A 17,347-nucleotide genomic window follows, 5' to 3' on the forward strand; every position below is an offset into this window, starting at 1 on the left:
CTAGATTCGTGGTTATTTCTAAGTTGATATAGATACTCTTACGTCTAAGTCAATGACGTTGAGCACTGATTCTTATTTAACAAAAGTTAACTAGATGCACACTTTTCTTATTACAGCTCATTTGGCATCCATCTATTCATTTCATTTCTTCAATTCCAAGTTCAAAAATCATGTTGTCTACCAGTCTACCACATGGATTTAGAGTGAGAGAAAATTCCAGAGAAATGATGGTTTTTAGAAAGGAATTGGAGCTAGTTACAGTGTGACTCCATGTAATTTGAGATTGAATTCCCGTGACCAATTCCTTGCCAACCAAATAAGTTGGTTTTTATAATTCAAAATAAATTCTAGAATTCTAGGCCTAAATGATGGGTGCCAAACGAGCTGTTAAGGTTTATGATCTGTTGACTGAGGCATAAGAATTTGTCCAGCCCTTTTTCTTGCTCTCTTAATTTTGACATATTTTCCCGATGTCTTACTAGCATATTCCAATGTAAAACAATAACCATGGTTACATTTCGAAGTAATATACTCCCTCCGTTTCATATTAAGTCACTCAAATTTGCCCAAGTATGAATGTGTCTATACCCAAAAGCGTCTACGGTTTTGCTATTGATAAGTCGTCCATTTTTTAGTTAGAGATCAATCGACATGTTAGCCATCGGATCTTAATCCAACGATAGCAAGTGAGAGATGAGAGAACGTGGATGACCCTCAGATTTTAATCCAACGGCTTTGAAACGTCGATTGATATTTAAAACTCGTTTTTAGAAGAAAAAACATCAGGTGACTTACAAATAGCCACACCTATATAATTAACACTCATTGCTCCTCCATGGCAAATAAAGACAGTTCTGCGTCACAACCTTACAGAGCAATTCTACCCGAGACTGCTGAAGCAAAACATCGAACAGTTGCGCTCACAACGCATGAAAAACATAACGCATCAGTTCTACATACCATAGATGCGATACAATACAGTATACACGGTTCTATAATACAGTACACGGTTCTACATATCATAGGTTACAGTACAGACTACTCAAGCACCAACAGTTCAACCAGCAGCGGCTTGTTCGTGAACCGTGAAGCAGGGTAGGCGCCAGCACACAGCAGCTACCACGGCACGTTTGCTGGCCAGACCAAGATAAAACACAGTAGATATGCAGCAGAGATGAACCCATGGGAAGGAAGTTCTTCGATTCACTTTTCCCACCAGTGAAGGACATCCTTGCGCCTGTTGATCTTCTTCTGCAGCTGCAGGACGCCGTAGAGCAGAGCTTCGGCGGTCGGAGGGCACCCGGGGACGAAGATGTCCACGGGGACGATCCGGTCGCACCCGCGCACGACGGAGTAGGAGTAGTGGTAGTATCCACCGCCGTTGGCGCAGCTGCCCATCGAGATCACCCATCGGGGCTCCGGCATCTGGTCATAAACCCTGGCAAAGATAAAAAATGTCAGCTTCACATTTGAAGAAACACCTTCCAGTCAGGACAGGAGTAGTTAATTGAAATGAACTTGCCATATGCACAAAATAATTTTTCGGAAACAGAACAACAAAAAAATCTGAACAACCACAGCAAACAAAACACAAGTTTCAAACGAATTCGGACTTGCGGAGGGCGGGCGCCATCTTGTTGGTGAGCGTGCCGGCGACGATCATGCAGTCGGACTGGCGCGGGGAAGGGCGGAAGATGACGCCGAAGCGGTCGAAGTCGTAGCGCGAGGCCCCCGCGTGCATCATCTCCACGGCGCAGCAGGCCAGCCCGAACGTCATGGGCCAGATGGAGCCCCTCCGGGCCCAGTTCACCAGGTCGTCCACCTTGGAGACAACGAACTCCGCCGCCTTCGACATCGGCGCCGGCGCCGGCGCCCCGCCGTAGGGCGCCACGGACGAGGAGTAGGAGTAGGCCCGCGGGGCGGCGGAGGAGAGGAGCGCGAGACGCGCCGTGCGGGGGAGGGTGGGGAGGAGGAGCGCCATGGCGGATGCGCGGTGCTCTTCGCGACGAATTAAAGTTGGCGAGGAATGTTGGAGAGGAAGAGGGAGAAGTCGGCAAGCGGTGTGCGTGTGCCGACTCCGGCTCAGGATATGGACGACTGCGACCGACTATGCACACAGCGGCGGCTGCATCTCGCGTTGCGCAGCTGTCCCAATCCATTTAATTTAATTTCTCATTCGATAAATCTTGAGTGCATTTTGAAAGGCAGCTTCAAACTTCAAAATCTTTCCGATTGCAAAAAGACCATAAACCTATCGAGGTCTGAAGTTTGTCCACACCCTTTATTTTGTCCTTAAATTCGGAGAGAACAACGGATGCTTATCTGTTTGTCCGTTTGAACCTACATGTCAAGGACTCATGAAGAAGACAAATGTTGGCTTCTAATATTTTGCTCTCTCAAATGGATTAATGAGACAAATAAAGGATCATTCTTGGAGATGCCCAAACGGACGTCATGTCCTTGACCTTGGACTTGCCTTTCATACTGATATAATTTTATCTCCGTCTCTCAGTTATTGCAGTTGTAGCTTTTATCTTGAATTTTCTAAATGCACATGCAAATCATGGGATCCAAGTTTAAACCGTGGATTACAAATGCACAGCCTAATGATCTTGAACAGTAATCGCCTGTATCTATATACGTTGGATCGATTGAATCGATTCTCTTTCACCCTCGATCCTATAAGAGGATCGGTTGTTTTCTTCTCACTTGGAGGAAGCTCTTCATAGTCTAGCCTTCTTTTTTGTGTATTCTGACAATTTATGTAGCGCATGTTGTTTTTACGAAATCTAAACTCGCATCTAGAGATCAGTCGAACATAAAGTTTATAAAAACCATAAAGACGTCTCTTATAACATGTGTTAAGATGTGAATAGTCTAAGCAACAAAAAATGAAAAATGAATATATTTTTATTGACATCCAGTAGAGCTTTGTGACAATGTGAATGTCAAGAATAACTTAGTACTCCCTCCATCCCATATTAAATGACGAAATATTACATGTACCTAGATGTTTTTTGGTATAGATAATTCCATATTTGGACAAATTTGAATCATTTAATATGTGACAGAAGGAGTATGTTAAATTCTGGAGTTAAATGCACGGGAGGTCCTACAAGTATTGGTGTTGTGTCATCTAGGTTCTAATAGTATGAAAATGCAGTTTTGGTTCCTAAAAGTACTTTCAGTGTGTCACCGGTGGTCCTAAGCACGCCGGAGAAGGTCTGACCCGTAGACGTGTCATGTTGACCCATTTTAACCGGCCATGTAGGATTAAGAAAGGGCAGTAGGAGAAGGCCCAGCCGTCCCCCGGGAATGTGTTGAGGTTGAGCCGGTAGGTGAGCTCCTCAAGGGGTCCCACGACGGCCGTCTGCATCACCTTCTCCGGTGGGCGCTCGTTGGTGGCAACGTGGATTGGGTTCCGCGTGGAGACGTTGGTGGTGCCGGGGGTGTGGTAGAGGCTGTCTTTTAGTGGACGGAGCTCGAGCGTGGAGATGAAAGGCTGTCTCGTGGTGCGTTGGAGAGGTAGACGGAGAGGGCGTCAGAAGGCGTGAGGACGATGGATTCGCGGGTGATGATTCGGGAGTCGTCGTAGATGACGATGGTGGACCAGCAGGTGGCGCCCAGGTAGAGGTCGAACTCCGAGAAGATGACGCCGTCGTCGGTGCCGCCGCCATGGTCGTGGAGGAAGTTGGCGTAGAGGAAGGTGGCCCGAAGGAGGTAGCGGGTGCAGGTGGTAACCTTGAGGGTGTAGCAGTACTTGTTGCCGTCCGCCGGGAAGTAGCGCAGGCTGCTGTACTGGGTGCTGCTGTGCTGAGGAGAGGAAGAAGAAGGGGGGATGGTGATGGCGGTGCCGGAGGTGATGAGGCCGGGGTATTTCTAGGGGGACAGAATGCAATTTTAACTCCCCTTTATTAATCCTACGTGGCCGGTTAAAATTGGTCAACATGACACGTGGGCAGGTCAGACCTACTCCGACGTGCTTAGGACCGCCGGTGACACACTTAAAATACTTTTAGAACTCAAAACTGCATTTTCATACTATTAGGACCTAGATGACACTACGCCAATACTTTTAGACCTGCAATGCATTTAACTCTAAATTCTGATATAAACCGGGGTAAATGATTGGACTAATGTCAGAAGTTCAGTAAACTTCAAAGATATTTGACAAAGTCAAAAATAAAGTTTGCATCTACCTGCTATCTCACACAAAATACGAACAAATAACAGATGAATAATATATTTTGAATTAGGCACTTTTTGATAAAGAATTTGTCCTTTTTGTTTATCAACCTGCGAGTAGAAGTTTTGTTTGAAATTACCTATATATTGCTGAAATATGTAAAAAAAAAAGGAGACACATTAATCCGGTTCGGTTTTCCTACGCCGTTTCGCCATCCGCCGGTCACCACCGCCTCGCCTCGCCTTCGCCCCCGTCGTCGGCCGGTGGCGGGAATCCGATGTCAGTGCATCCTCTCCACCTCTCCGTGGGTCTTCCCTCACCCATGTCCCTGTTGCCTCCGCCCTCCGACTCTCGCCACTTCCGCCGCTCTTCCCCAGGGGCTGCTCTGCCGCCGCACCCCTCCTGTCCCCGCCTAAGGCCCGTGCGTCGCTCATCCATTCCCGTCCCTCCTAAGGCCCGGGCCAAAAGCCTCAGATCCAGTGCTGACCGTGTCTGTTCCTATGACCAATTGTTGCTGTTCATTGCTGGATTTCTTAAAATTAGCTGCTCTTTGTTTGTTGGTCTAATTTATCTAATATTTGTCTCCTGTGCAATCAGAGCATATGCAGAGTTATGTGAATAGCTTTGCAAATTTAGCAAGGACGCATAGACAAGATACTGAAAATGTCCAGGACATCTCATCTAAGATCCTTGGGTTGGGTTGGATGAAGCACTGCTTCTCTCCATCAATGGTTTGAAAAGTCTTTTTCTACTTTTTTTTAAAGTGAAGGTTTTCTGACTGAGGTGGAGAAGAGACTCTCCATAGAGAATAGAGATGAGATTTTCCATGTCAGAAGGTGTCCGTCGTTCGGGAGGCCCCTATTTTTAGAAGCTTTTACCCTTGTCTTCTGCCTCCTCTTTTGCCTCCTCTCCACAGTCTGATTTAGAGACCTTTGCATGCCCTGCCTCCTCTCCACAATTTATTCCTGTAGCTTCGACGGAGGTACATTTCTTTCCTCAAACCTGCTCCATTACGCATAAATTTGGATCCTGAATTTACCCAAACTTTGGTGAGACGCTGTTATTTTTTTCCCCTTAATTTCTGCAACTATTTGTTTCTCTCTTATTATTATCTGAACCGATGCTTGAAGAACCAGAGATTTGTCTATGCTCTATCTTTTGTAAACGTATGATACTTACATATGTTTGCCTGGATCTCACAAAAATGTTATGCTATGCAGTAGGGTGCTCGTTTCTGATCCGAATGGGTGCAAGATATCCTCTTGTGCTCTTGATCCTTTTACTTCTCAATGGAGCCAATGCTGCTTTGGATCCTCGGGTACCAGAATGGCTGACTTTGGATGGTAAACATCTTGCCTTTTGTTCTTCTTTTGCTGAATTTTGAATCGAAGAGTTTTTTTTTTCATTGACCACATGTGAAAATGTGTCTTGTATTAGAGGAAGATGAATTAGAAAGGTTGTTTTTTCAATTGTTCATGCATTCTGGCTTGCCTGCCATACCAACACGCTGCTAACCTTTGTAGTACTGTCCTACAGGTGGTCCTCCTCTAGTCGTTGCCCGTGGAGGGTTCTCTGGCTTATTTCCCGAGTCAACCAAGTTTGCATACCGCTTTGCAGTGGAAGCTAGCTTGCCTGATGTCGTTCTGTACTGCGATCTGCAGTTCTCCAAAAATGGTGTGGGCTTCTGCAGAAGAGAACTGAGACTTGAGAATTCAACACTAATTTCTCGGGAATACCCTGACAGGGCCTCGACATACAACGTGAATGGAGAAGATCTTTATGGATGGTTCTCTGTGGATTTTGGATCAAATGAGCTGTATAGTATCAACGGTGAGTAGAAAATAACTCTTGGATATCTTGAAACCCCAGACCCTGAAATTTAATTACTTCATCTGTGCTCCATGATGAAGTTAGCAACTGTAAAATTGATTTTAAAAAACACAATTTTGTTCAAATGGAGCCCTGGAAGTGATGCCATTTAGATTCTGCAAAGTATTGACTTGTCATGTGGTTTGATCATCACTCAGTGATTCAGGATGACTACGCTCGCTCAAATATATTCGATGGCATATTGAGAATGTGGTCACTTGGTGATTTAGTTGACCAGATCCAACATCCTCATATTTGGGTTAATGTGGAGGTAATTGTGATTTAATTAGCATTCATGGATTCACAAGGTCTTTTTTTCTACCGCACCTTGTTCCCTATCTAATACAGATTCATATTTTCTTCAGTACGATTTGTTTTATCTGGAGCACGGATTAAGTACTGAAGACTACATATTAGGACTACCAGAGGAATATTCCGTCACTTACGTCTCCTCACCAGAAGTGGCATTATTGAAAAGCCTCAGTGGAAAGCTCAGAAGCAAAACTAAGCTAATTTTACGGTTCCTCCGTGAAGATGTTGTGGAGCCTTCCACCAGGAAAACATATGGAGAACTTCTGAAAGACCTAAAGTCCATCAAGGCCTATGCATCAGGGATTCTTGTCCACAAGCATCAAATTTGGCCACAGAATAAGGATAAGTACTTGGAGCCATCTACTAGTCTGGTCAAAGACGCCCATGCCATAGGACTGGAAGTGCATGCATATGGATTTGCCAATGATGATCCCAATTTGAGTCACAACTACAGCTTTGATCCCAGTGCGGAATACTTGCAGTTCATAGATAATTCAGACTTCTCTGTTGACGGCTTGTTAACGGATTTCTCACCCACTGCGTCGGAAGCCGTAGGTAAGAACTAAAAAAATTCGTGCCGTGCTGAAAGGAGCTTAAACTAATGGATATCCATGAGAAACCTGAAATGTTGCTTTGCACATGATAGGAACATACACATACGATTTATCACCATCATCATCATGATTATGATTATTTATTCCTTGACAAACTGTTGACGAGGATTCTTAATTGCAGCTTGTTTTGCACATACCAAGAATAATTCATATGCTCTTCCTCCTCCTGGAAATGCAAGTAAGCTGGCATTTTTTCCTGCTTCAGTGTCACTTTGTTAACTTCCACCATCCTTCAATACAATGCACTGATTTCTCCACTCATCAGAAAAAACCAGGCCACTGATCATAACCCACAACGGCGCGAGTGGCATCTTCTCAGATAGTACAGACCTTGCCTACCAACAAGCGGTGAAAGACGGTGCAGACATAATAGACTGCTGGGTTCGGATGTCAAAAGACGGGGTCCCCTTCTGCCTGGGCTCTACAGATCTCAACTGCAGCACGACAGCAGGCAACGCTTTCGCGGCAAAATCTAACATTGTCAATGAGATACAGAACAAATCTGGCATTTTCTCGTTTGACCTCTCATGGAGCGAGATCCAAACCTTGAAACGTACGAGATAACATGCATTCTTCCTTTACTCCAAAGATCTGCATGCACTAACATCAATCTCATATGTTGTTGTTTGCCGGATCAGCCAACCTTATCGGTCCATTCTCGGAGGAACGCCTGGAACGAAATCCTGCTGCGAAGAACGCTGGCAAACTTTTGACATTGGACGAGTTCCTTGATTATGCAAAAAGCAGCAACGTCTCCGGTATACTTATTGGGATAGAGGTAGCTATGTTAAATCATTTGCTCGCTCCCATTATCTCTGTCATTCTGTTGAACTGAACAGAGGACTTGTACTGAGTGCAGCATGCTCCATACCTGGCAACCATAGGTCTTGATGTGGTGGGTGCAATCTCTGATGCACTGGCCAATTCCGGCTATGACAAAGAGACCAAGCAGCATGTGCTCATACAGTCGGAGGAGACCCCAGTGCTTGCAGCATTCAAGAAGTTCCCCAAGTTCAAGAGGGTCCTCACGATTGAATTCGATATCGGCGATGTTTCCAAGCCTTCGGTGGTTGAGATCAAGGAGATTGCAAATGCAGTGAAGCTCAGACGGAGCTCGGCCACTAGGATCAATGGCTACTTCCTGTCGGGGTTCACCGATGCTTTGGTTAAAAGGCTGCACGATGCGAAAATGGAAGTGTACGTCGGTGTTCTGAAGAATGAGTTCATGAACCTCGCGTTCGACTACTGGGCTGACCCGATGATTGAAATCGCTACAGACACTTGGTCAGTGGTTGCTGATGGGCTTGTAACCGAGTTCCCTGGCACTGCAGCTGCATACTTCAGTAAGTAGTAGTATCTGCTTGATCAACACTATGAAATTCACATTGAACAGATCCATATTGGAGCTACACCAAAGAGTTTCTAAGCAAGAGCTCCAACAGCAGGCCTCTGTCAAATCTACTTGACAACATAGCTTCCACAAAATGTCAGCCTAACACTTTTGTTTTGATCTCTTCTCTGAATGAATTGCAGAGAGCCCGTGCAGCGATGTGGAACGGAACCTGAGCTTCATAATCCACCCTGCAAGTGCCGGTGAATTGGTCAAGCTGGCTGCCGTTGGTTTGGTGCCTCCAGCGCCACCTCCAGCGCCGATGCTCCAACCTGCTGATATTCTGGACCCGCCACTGCCATTGTGCACGAGCCAGCCGCAGTTCCGGACCAGCCGCTGCCGTCTGGCTCCGGTGGCGAAAGCGAAAGCTGACTACACCGCTAACCTGGCCGCCGAAGGATGAATTGCCATGGCACATGTTGCTGATACTTTTGACTCTGTATGGCAATATCAGGCCACTCTTTGCAAAATTCACTGCTGGAATTTCGTTGTACATTACATAGTAAACACACAGCACTAGAACAACACTGCCTGTTAAATATTGGAACATCGCCGGCAAACTTTTTTCTTTAGACTTTGGGCAAATTTATTGCTCTAAATAAGGGTTACATCGTCCACCAAGATAGCCAGAGGTACAATAAATGGAGAATCATCGAGTCAGATGACACTATACTTCTCTTGGACCATCGCTGGCAAGTTAGCGGAGCAATGTCTAGAAACTACTAGAAACCAACTTGTAGTGCTCACATGTAACACCATGGTTCGTAATAACGCCAGCCATACAAGACAATCGGACCTCATATTTTCTCAAGAAAGCCTCATTTGCGGTATGGCTCGGATCTCTGAATTTCTTAATCAATCTCACGGATCAAAAGATTGTCCACTCAACATAATACCACCACGCGCTGATGATCTCTGAATTTCTTAATCAATCTCACGGATCAAAAGATTTTCCACTCAAACATAATACCACCATGCGCTGATATATACGAGTTACAATTTACATCAATCTGTGCGAAGAGCATAGCACATACTACAATCTTGTCAGTTCACAGTACCTATTCCATCTTAGACACATGATCAACCCATTCTTCCAGCTTTTGGCCTTTTGAGTTCTGCCTCAACCCTCAGTAAATAGTCACCTATAACCAGATATTCTTCGCACTAACATGGGGCCGAGACAGTTGCCTGCACAACAGGTGCAGCATAGAACATCCTTGACTTCCTATATGATTCTGTTTTCTGATCTCCTGATTTTCATTAGGAGCTGTGCATTATGCTATTTTTGGAGCATAGTAGTGAAGCATAATGCGTTACAGCAGCACAAAGAATTGCAGGATCAAGCAGAGCGTCAGGGAGAGGGCATGGAAGCATCAGGAAACTGTCTGTGCTCACGCTGCTGCCCTCGCTCGAGCTGCTGCTCTTTGGTAGATGTCTTCGTACTGCGAAGCTGAAGTGTCCCAGCTGAAATCTATCATCATATCTTTCTGCACTAACTGTTTCCAGACCTCGGGTTTTCTTGTGTAGCAGTTGAATGCCCTTTCCATTGCACTGCTCAAACCCTGTCAAAATGAACATCCAAATGAGTTGTGTCTGCAAGGAACCATAAATTCCAATTTTCCATTTTTAGGCTATGTGTGGAACCAAGACTCACCTGCTCATCAGCCTTGACAAATGTAAAGCCATTTCGCACTTCTATAGGTATTGTTTCATCATCAAAGTCAAAGACACTGAAATCACAAAGCACCATGCATGTGCCCCATTATACTTGACTTAATGAGACGGTGATATTTGGAGAAACAGTTGGTTGACAATTTACCTGTCATTCAATCCACCAGTTTTTCGAACGATGGGCACAGAACCATATCTCATGGCTATCATCTGTGGATATGAGACGGGTCATAATTGCAAACCAGAAGGTAACCACACGTCAGATATCAAATAGAAGCAAAACAGGTCAGACTTGCACTTGCTTAGTTACTTCTAGAAAGATGTCAAATGATCAAGACGATCAAAGAATATTTTCAGTAACCGAAGCAGACTATGTATCATGATAAACGTATCTGCTTCCTATATTTGTACTTAATTACTACTTATCATGTAAGTATGGATACAAGAAAGGCAAACCTGGGTGAGGCCACATGGCTCAAATATAGACGGAACAATGAACATGTCAGAAGCAGCATATATACAGTGAGACAAAGCATCATCATACTTCAAAATCAGCCGGATATTATTGTTGTTCTGAAAATGGTCCGCAATACCTTCAAACTCTTTCTGTGAAACAAATAAAAACACAAATATGTTCACTGTTGAACTATACGCAAAGAGGTGCTAAATTATTCATGAGGTGGTGAAATGTGCTCTGCTATATTATTTTGGAGACTCGAATCTGATCAAATTAACTGCACAGATATATGACGCACTTGAATGTGTGGTACGGGACTTGAACCCAGAAGGACAAACTGTCCTCCTAATTCAGCTGTTTTGTATATTGCATGCCTGATCAGATGTACACCCTTCTGAGGAACTAGCCTTGTGATGCAACCAACCTGCTTGAGGAAATTTTGTTTACGTAGTTAATATTGGATGTCAAGTTTCCAAGACAAATGAAGGAGACAATAAATCAAAGAGAGACAATAGCCTAAGTGCATATAACAACAGGGGGATCAGATCATGACATTAGCTGACTGAACAAAAGAATTGAAAAACGGGATACCACTGCCATAATTCATTTCAGACCAGATAGCTAATATTGATTACAGACTACCCCATAAACAAAAGCGACGGAAAAAGGGAAGGAAAATCTTCAAATTGAAGCACAAGGTGAACCTTCACATAAACAGTTTACCGGTAGTTGAGACCTGGGACTTGAGAGGATTGAAAATCGTACCAGTGGCTGGGAAGGATATGCAGAAGCCAGATTTAGCTGCTTCCTAAGGGCTGCTTTGTTTGCTGCCTTTCCCTGGAGATCATTAGCATTATATTGAACCTTGAGATACCTATCTGTGGAAGGGTTCCATGTGTCTGTGTCGATTCCATTAAGTATCCCAAGAAATTTCCTGGAATGTACTTTAAGTGTATCTTGGAGTCCACGCCCTCCCTGGGAACCAGAGCTTTATCAACGAAAAGATTGCTGATTTTTTTCCTTACGAGTTGAAAAATTAAAATGAACTAGCAGCGGAGATGCAGATTAAGACATGTTGAACTAACGGTAAGCAGAAAAACCAGGACCAGTAGAGGCCTCTATGGTCTATACACAACTCTTAGTGTCTAGTCCTTGGAGAAACATCACTAAATATGCCTATCAGTACTTATCAAAGAAAGGCTACAGTAAGTATGCCTATTAGTTTCCACGACTTGTCCAATTTCTGGCCTTCCTCTTCCAGAAAAGTTTGCCTCCAATAATTAACCATTTTGACTCAATGAGGGACAAACTTAGAAATTTCAAATCCTAGTAAATCTATTTTTAGCACATGGATCTCAGCAGTATAAGGCTACTATGGAATTATGAATAATACAAAGGACAGTTGAAAAGCAGTCAATCAAGTGCACATGGCATAAATAAGAAATACTACCTCTGAGCGAACCTCAAGTGCATATGTTGGTGATACAGTTGTCACGATGTTGGAATACACAATTGCACCCTGAACAAATCCAGACCGGCATCATTCATATCATAGCAGTGAAGTTTGAGTTCCAAATCTATTGTTACAGTGTGATAGTTGATACCTTAACAACATTTATTCTTCCATGTGAATTGTCCCGCATCCTGTCTGGTCTATCTAGGTGCTCAACATCAAGGCCGCACCATGCTAAATCACGAGCTGGAGCAGTTCCTTGATATTCAAAGTTATGACAGGTGAAGCAAATTCTAGCTGAGTTGAATCCCAGATTTGCATATACATCCCAATAAAGAGGTGCCTGAAATTTAAATAAAAAATAACTTAGTACATTCAACTAAGAAAAATAAAATCAATTCTGCAGAATATTAGCCAATGCTGCCAAGTGATATTTGCCACTTACGACAAATGCAGTTTGCCAGTCATGGCAGTGGATTATATCAACTTTCTTCCCGGATTGGTAAAGTAATTCTAGTGCCGCACGGCTGAAGTACGAAAACCGTTTAAAGTCATCATGCTCTCCGTAGTACTGCGCCCTCCAAAAGAACTTTGATGGATGCTGTGGCTCGATAAAATAGACAGGAAGGCCTGCATATGCTAATTTTAGTTAAGTCAACGCAGATTTAAGTTTTATACAACGGTACAGCTGAGAGTTGCCTGTAACCTTCAACAGTCCCGGTCCATATTTTGTTGTTGAACATACTTCCTTCGAAATAGGACTGCAGAAGAACATCTAAAGCCTGCAGGATCACAAGTTAGCAATCTCACCTGAACAAAAGATCCTACCACAAACATCAATAAGCAAGATGCTACATACCTTAAGATTGTTAACTTGGTCAAGCTGCATGCAATCATATTTGGGAAGAATGATCTCTACTAGATGCCCTTTTTTCTGAAGTGCCTTCGCAAGACCAGATATCACATCTGCCAGGCCACCAACCTAAACAGTCATGCATGTAAGCAAGATGAAAGATGAATCATACTCCCTCCGTTCCGGTTTATGGGGCCCCCACGCATACCTAGGTTGAAAATTTAACTAATGTAACATGAGTTTTATATCACAAAAATTATATCATTAGAAACTTCAAATGTTCTATTTCCTAATGGTATAATTTTTGTGATATGAAAATCATGTTAAATTAGTTAAATCTTTAACCTAGGGATCCGTTGGGGCCCCATATACCGGAACGGAGGTAGTAGTATTTAATTTAAAAAAAATCAGAATAGAAAAAAATCAGGTTCCAAAACAATTAGTCACATCAGTAGTTTACTAAATATCAAGTCATCTCAAAATATAATTCAGCTGGAGGAGATCAATCAATTAATGCCTTACAGGCATAAGATTGACGGAAAAAAAACCTTTGCAGCTTTTAGACAATTTATTTACTAGTGCCAATGTCAAGCTTATGCCTTTGTAGAAACATGAAAACTCAATATTTCAGTAGAACACACATTCAACAGTGTCAGATTTATTAATTTACAGAATATTAGTACTTATAACAATGGTGTTATCTCTAACTATTAGTTAATACTTCCTAGCAACTTATCGAAAGATGCAAGGACGCAGTCAAATTTCTACTGCACTTATGGAAGGCTCAATTAAATATCAAAAGTCACCTTTGCAACAGGAGCCATCTCTGCTGCTATGTGGGCAATGTGCAAACCAGAACTGCATTAACCAATAAAGATTACTGAGTCAATCTTGAATTTTTTTTCTCAATCTCGAAAGAAAAAAGATTACTGGGCTACTTTTTCAAAGCACAAGTTATTTATATAAACAGGTTTTTCTCATTATACCAAATAAGAAAGCGTACCTGGTTCCTGGTAGTGCCATCTTAATAAATTTGTCCATAACTTCCCCGTTTTCTGTACCTCTGCATGACAAGTATGCTTCTCGAAGACGACTATCCCTTTTCCAAGCCATTTCTCGCAACATATTTGCATCATTGTAGGATATTTTCTTTTCCAGTAACCACCCATCAATCAAAAGGGAAATTCTGCTCCATAATTCCGAAGGCATGTTTCCTGTGAAATTCTCCAGTGATCTTTTCTCACTTTCCTCTATTAGTTTGCTAAGAGTCTCATGAAATTCCACTATTGAATGTTCATACAGTTCAATTTGAGAATGCATTTCATGATTACATGCTTGGAAGCGTTCTTCTACTGATTTTACCTTTTGCTGCAAAAGATCAACAAGATCACAAGAGAACTTTGATATAGTTGCTGCTCGCAGTGACGCTTGTAATTTGTCAAGCTTGTCCTGCAGATCATGATTGTGGTCCAATATCATAGCAGCATGCTCTACTTGGTTTGCTGTGTTCTCAAGCAAATCTTCCAATTTTTCTACTTTATCCCACCAGGTATCATATTTCCGAGGACCAAGTTTCAACGTATCTGCCTGGGCAGCTATAAACCTAGACTCCAGCTCCCTAAGGGAAGCATCTAAAAGAGCACGTTCTTTCTCCAATTTGAGTATACTCTCCTCTGTCTCAGCAACCTCAATAAGCTTTGTTTTAAGAAACTCTATGTCCTCCTTCAGTAGCATATTCTCTTCCTTTAGAACATCAAACTCCAATACTAGTGGAGAGTCATTAATCTCTGTATCGAAATTCCCTTCAGCTGAAAGCTTGAGTTGCGCATCTGTTTCTGACAACCTTGTCTCCAAAATGGTTATCTTCCTCTGCAAGGCTTCCTTTTCTTTAAGAATTTTATCGGCATGTTCCAATGCCTGAAGACGAGCTTGATTCAAAAGTAGTATATCTAAGAAAACCAAATTTCAAATTAGTGTTTATTATGCACGTGTTTAAAACTTTATACATTACGGAAACTTCAAGGATATTTAAAAGGAAGGAATCCCCTACTCTTCTCTGTGTTCTGTATCATTCCTACCAAATCTTCCAGTTGAAGGTTTGATATGCCATCTCCATCGTCGTATTTCTGTGGGGAAATCACACAACCTAGAAACTCTTAAAAGTAACAAAAGTACCAGATACGAGCAATCTGAAAAAAGTGATGATATTTCAGAATAAAATTGATGCAGATGTTAGCTTGTTTTAACAGCTGTACTTGCGTGTTTCATGAGAAATAGGGCTCGGCTTCCATTTGGATTAAAAGAGTAGATGCCAATATCAACTATATAGCTTTATCTAAGAACATTATAATTATTTAAGTAATTAAATGAAGATGCATTTTGCTTTCTTTTGTCAAAAACATAACCTGATTTTTTAACATCAATATATATATTTTTAGGAAAAGGCAGTCGACTGCCATCTGATTATAAGAAAGAAAGTTTAGTTACAAGGGGCAAGCTGAAATAAAAAACAGATCGATCAACTGGCCACGACCGACAAGGCCATGGCAGCAGCTGGGGGACCCATGGCGTCTCCCAGGTCGTGGGAGTAAATGGAAAAATATGCGCAACATCAGATTTTTCTTTTTTTATGTATCCACACTAATTTACTCTTCAGTCTGGTAGATTGCTGATTTGTTGGACCTACATGGTAAATCTATCTTATGATGGGAGTTCTAATCGATTACTCACAAGCAATTGCTGACCCTGACAGTTCATATATGAAACATGCAATAAATACGCAAATATCGGGTAGTATATGAGTGGGGAAGAACCTTCCAACAGAAAAAATATGTTTTTACTTGTGAATAAAACAGCACAATACATGTTATTGAATGACAGTATAGCTTACACCATTGGATTTTCTTTGTCATCTTAAACTACAAGAGAAATTTACTTGGAAACAGGTAGATGCAAATGGTGTATGTGGATAAATTTAGGTAATGACATTAATTCATATATTTACGTTATAGTTAGATAGAAATCCGTAACATAATGCCTTGCAGTGCCAGCCAAGCCCGTTAGTTACTTTCAAAAAAGAAGAATTGCCATCCATTGTCGCATTACTCTGCGTCAGACCAGACAAATAGATTTGGAAACATACAAATTGCTAAAGACTACGATGCGGTACCTTTTGTCGTTCTTTATCAGTGGAAACCGCCGCTTCCTCTCTCTGGACATTATTAGCCCCATTAAGTGGGTCGGCGCCAGTTGTACTCTTCTGAGGACGTTGCGCGGCAGTCCTAGAACCCAGCAAACAAATGTAAGTCAGCTTCCCTCGACACATGTTTCCTAGAATCCAACAATTAAATTTACGCATGTAAGGAACATCGGTGGCATGTCTGTGACGATCTGATCATGATCGACAAACACGATCCAGCACATTTTGCCAGCATGCAGCTGCCATCATCGTACGGAACAAACAAACAAACAAACGCTACCAACCATATATATATTTGTCAACGCTCAAACGTTGGCGGTTCTAATCCACGCTAGATTTGAATCGACCGAACAAGATCTTATCATTTCGCGCGCACAAAGCACGGAACAGAAGAATAAAAATGCCGCTTCTCCTGGACGACACACGTAATTTCCAACAACTACAAACCGGAGAGACGGATCAACACGAGTCCCCAAGGATGGTCCAACGATAACTAGGACGGTAAGAGTCCCAGAGCTTCGTATATCAGCAGCGTACATCTCACTCTCACAGGCAAATATCATCGAACACATCGCGAGCACCTTCCCCAATCGGTGTCTATAGCTAGTGGTTACGACGAATGGGGCCGGCGGCACGAGCACGACTCAGTGACTCCCCTAAGCGCACGGGCACGGCCCGATCGAAACGGCACTACCTGAGGCTGGTGCGTTGGCGAGTCCGGCGGGGCGTCAGGGAGAGGCGATGCCCGGCGGCGACTGGAGACGCCGCGGCGAGGCGGGCACGGGGGAGCAGGAGCGCGGTCGCCTCGACGCCCGCCGCCGACGCGCACGCCATAGGTGGAGTCGGTACTCGGTGCTCGGCAGGGATCCTGTAGCTTGAGGCGGGGCCGGCCGGGGCTGTGGAAAGCGGCGGAGTGGAGTGGGGTGGAAGCTTGGGGCGGGGGGGTAGCGGCGTGCGCCTCGTGCTCTGCTTGTGCGCGCGCGGAAGGCGGAGGAGAACCGAACGAATTTGGGCTATATCTGGCCTGGACTCGTGGCGCGGAGGGGGCACGTGGAAGTGGGGCCCGCGACGGCAGTCCGTCAGTCGGCAGTGGGCGGAGCCGGGCTCGGAGGGGAACCAACGGTCCTCGTGGTGGCAATGGCAATGCACGGGTGGGCGAACGAACGGCGCAGGTTGATTCGGTCGGTGACTGTAAAACCCGTGCAGGCCTGTGCGTGTGGTGTATGTACTCCACCTCCGGAAACCTGTGAGCTTCCAAGTTTTTTAAACCAGAAACTTCCCCGTTTCTTTCGTTTCTTGATTGGTCAAAGGAAAAAAAAACTTCCCCGTTTCTTGATATTCAA

The 17,347-nt window shown here is 43.6% G+C and overlaps 2 protein-coding genes across 5 annotated transcripts; one reads left to right on the forward strand and one right to left on the reverse strand.

Moving 5' to 3' along the window:
• The first annotated feature begins 4,359 nt into the window (after positions 1–4,359).
• LOC100841824 (glycerophosphodiester phosphodiesterase GDPDL7) lies at positions 4,360–8,988 on the forward strand. Of its 4 annotated transcripts, none has more exons than XM_010232817.3 (10): positions 4,360–5,168; positions 5,407–5,529; positions 5,723–6,016; positions 6,214–6,326; positions 6,421–6,922; positions 7,103–7,159; positions 7,247–7,534; positions 7,620–7,759; positions 7,841–8,324; positions 8,515–8,988. In XM_010232817.3, exons 1-10 carry the CDS (start codon positions 5,123–5,125, stop codon positions 8,772–8,774), a joined length of 2,307 nt encoding a protein of 768 aa, XP_010231119.1. In that variant the 5' UTR covers positions 4,360–5,122; the 3' UTR covers positions 8,775–8,988. The 4 variants fall into 4 exon arrangements, with proteins under 4 accessions (XP_010231119.1, XP_014754680.1, XP_014754681.1 ...); XM_014899195.2 differs by having other exon boundaries at positions 4,384–4,465; XM_014899194.2 differs by having other exon boundaries at positions 4,360–5,529.
• A 322-nt stretch (positions 8,989–9,310) lies between these two features.
• LOC100836636 (probable starch synthase 4, chloroplastic/amyloplastic) lies at positions 9,311–16,838 on the reverse strand. The gene is made up of 16 exons (XM_003567981.4): positions 16,699–16,838; positions 15,975–16,086; positions 14,856–14,931; positions 13,809–14,754; positions 13,612–13,663; positions 12,812–12,934; positions 12,659–12,734; positions 12,398–12,582; positions 12,104–12,295; positions 11,950–12,018; positions 11,265–11,474; positions 10,798–10,923; positions 10,499–10,648; positions 10,191–10,252; positions 10,026–10,101; positions 9,311–9,933 (listed from the first exon to the last, which is right to left on the reverse strand). Exons 1-16 carry the CDS (start codon positions 16,836–16,838, stop codon positions 9,763–9,765), a joined length of 2,766 nt encoding a protein of 921 aa, XP_003568029.1. The 3' UTR covers positions 9,311–9,762.
• Positions 16,839–17,347: the final 509 nt, after the last annotated feature.

This window comes from Brachypodium distachyon, chromosome 2 (assembly GCF_000005505.3).
Source record: "Brachypodium distachyon strain Bd21 chromosome 2, Brachypodium_distachyon_v3.0, whole genome shotgun sequence".
NCBI classification, from domain to species: Eukaryota; Viridiplantae; Streptophyta; class Magnoliopsida; order Poales; family Poaceae; genus Brachypodium; species Brachypodium distachyon.

Bases quoted from the DNA above. Each gene is read 5' to 3' on its own strand.
- LOC100841824 (XM_014899194.2), top strand. From the start codon at position 5,307: ATGCTTGAAGAACCAGAGATTTGTCTATGCTCTATCTTTTGTAAACGT. The intron at 6,923-7,102 runs GTAAGAACTAAA...TCTTAATTGCAG, and splicing joins CACTGCGTCGGAAGCCGTAG to CTTGTTTTGCACATACCAAG. The intron at 7,160-7,246 runs GTAAGCTGGCAT...TCCACTCATCAG, and splicing joins TCCTCCTCCTGGAAATGCAA to AAAAAACCAGGCCACTGATC.
- LOC100836636 (XM_003567981.4), bottom strand. From the start codon at position 16,838: ATGGCGTGCGCGTCGGCGGCGGGCGTCGAGGCGACCGCGCTCCTGCTC. The intron at 14,932-15,974 runs GTACCGCATCGT...ATTTCCCCACAG, and splicing joins CTGATAAAGAACGACAAAAG to AAATACGACGATGGAGATGG. The intron at 12,735-12,811 runs GTATGTAGCATC...GTGATCCTGCAG, and splicing joins ACCAAGTTAACAATCTTAAG to GCTTTAGATGTTCTTCTGCA.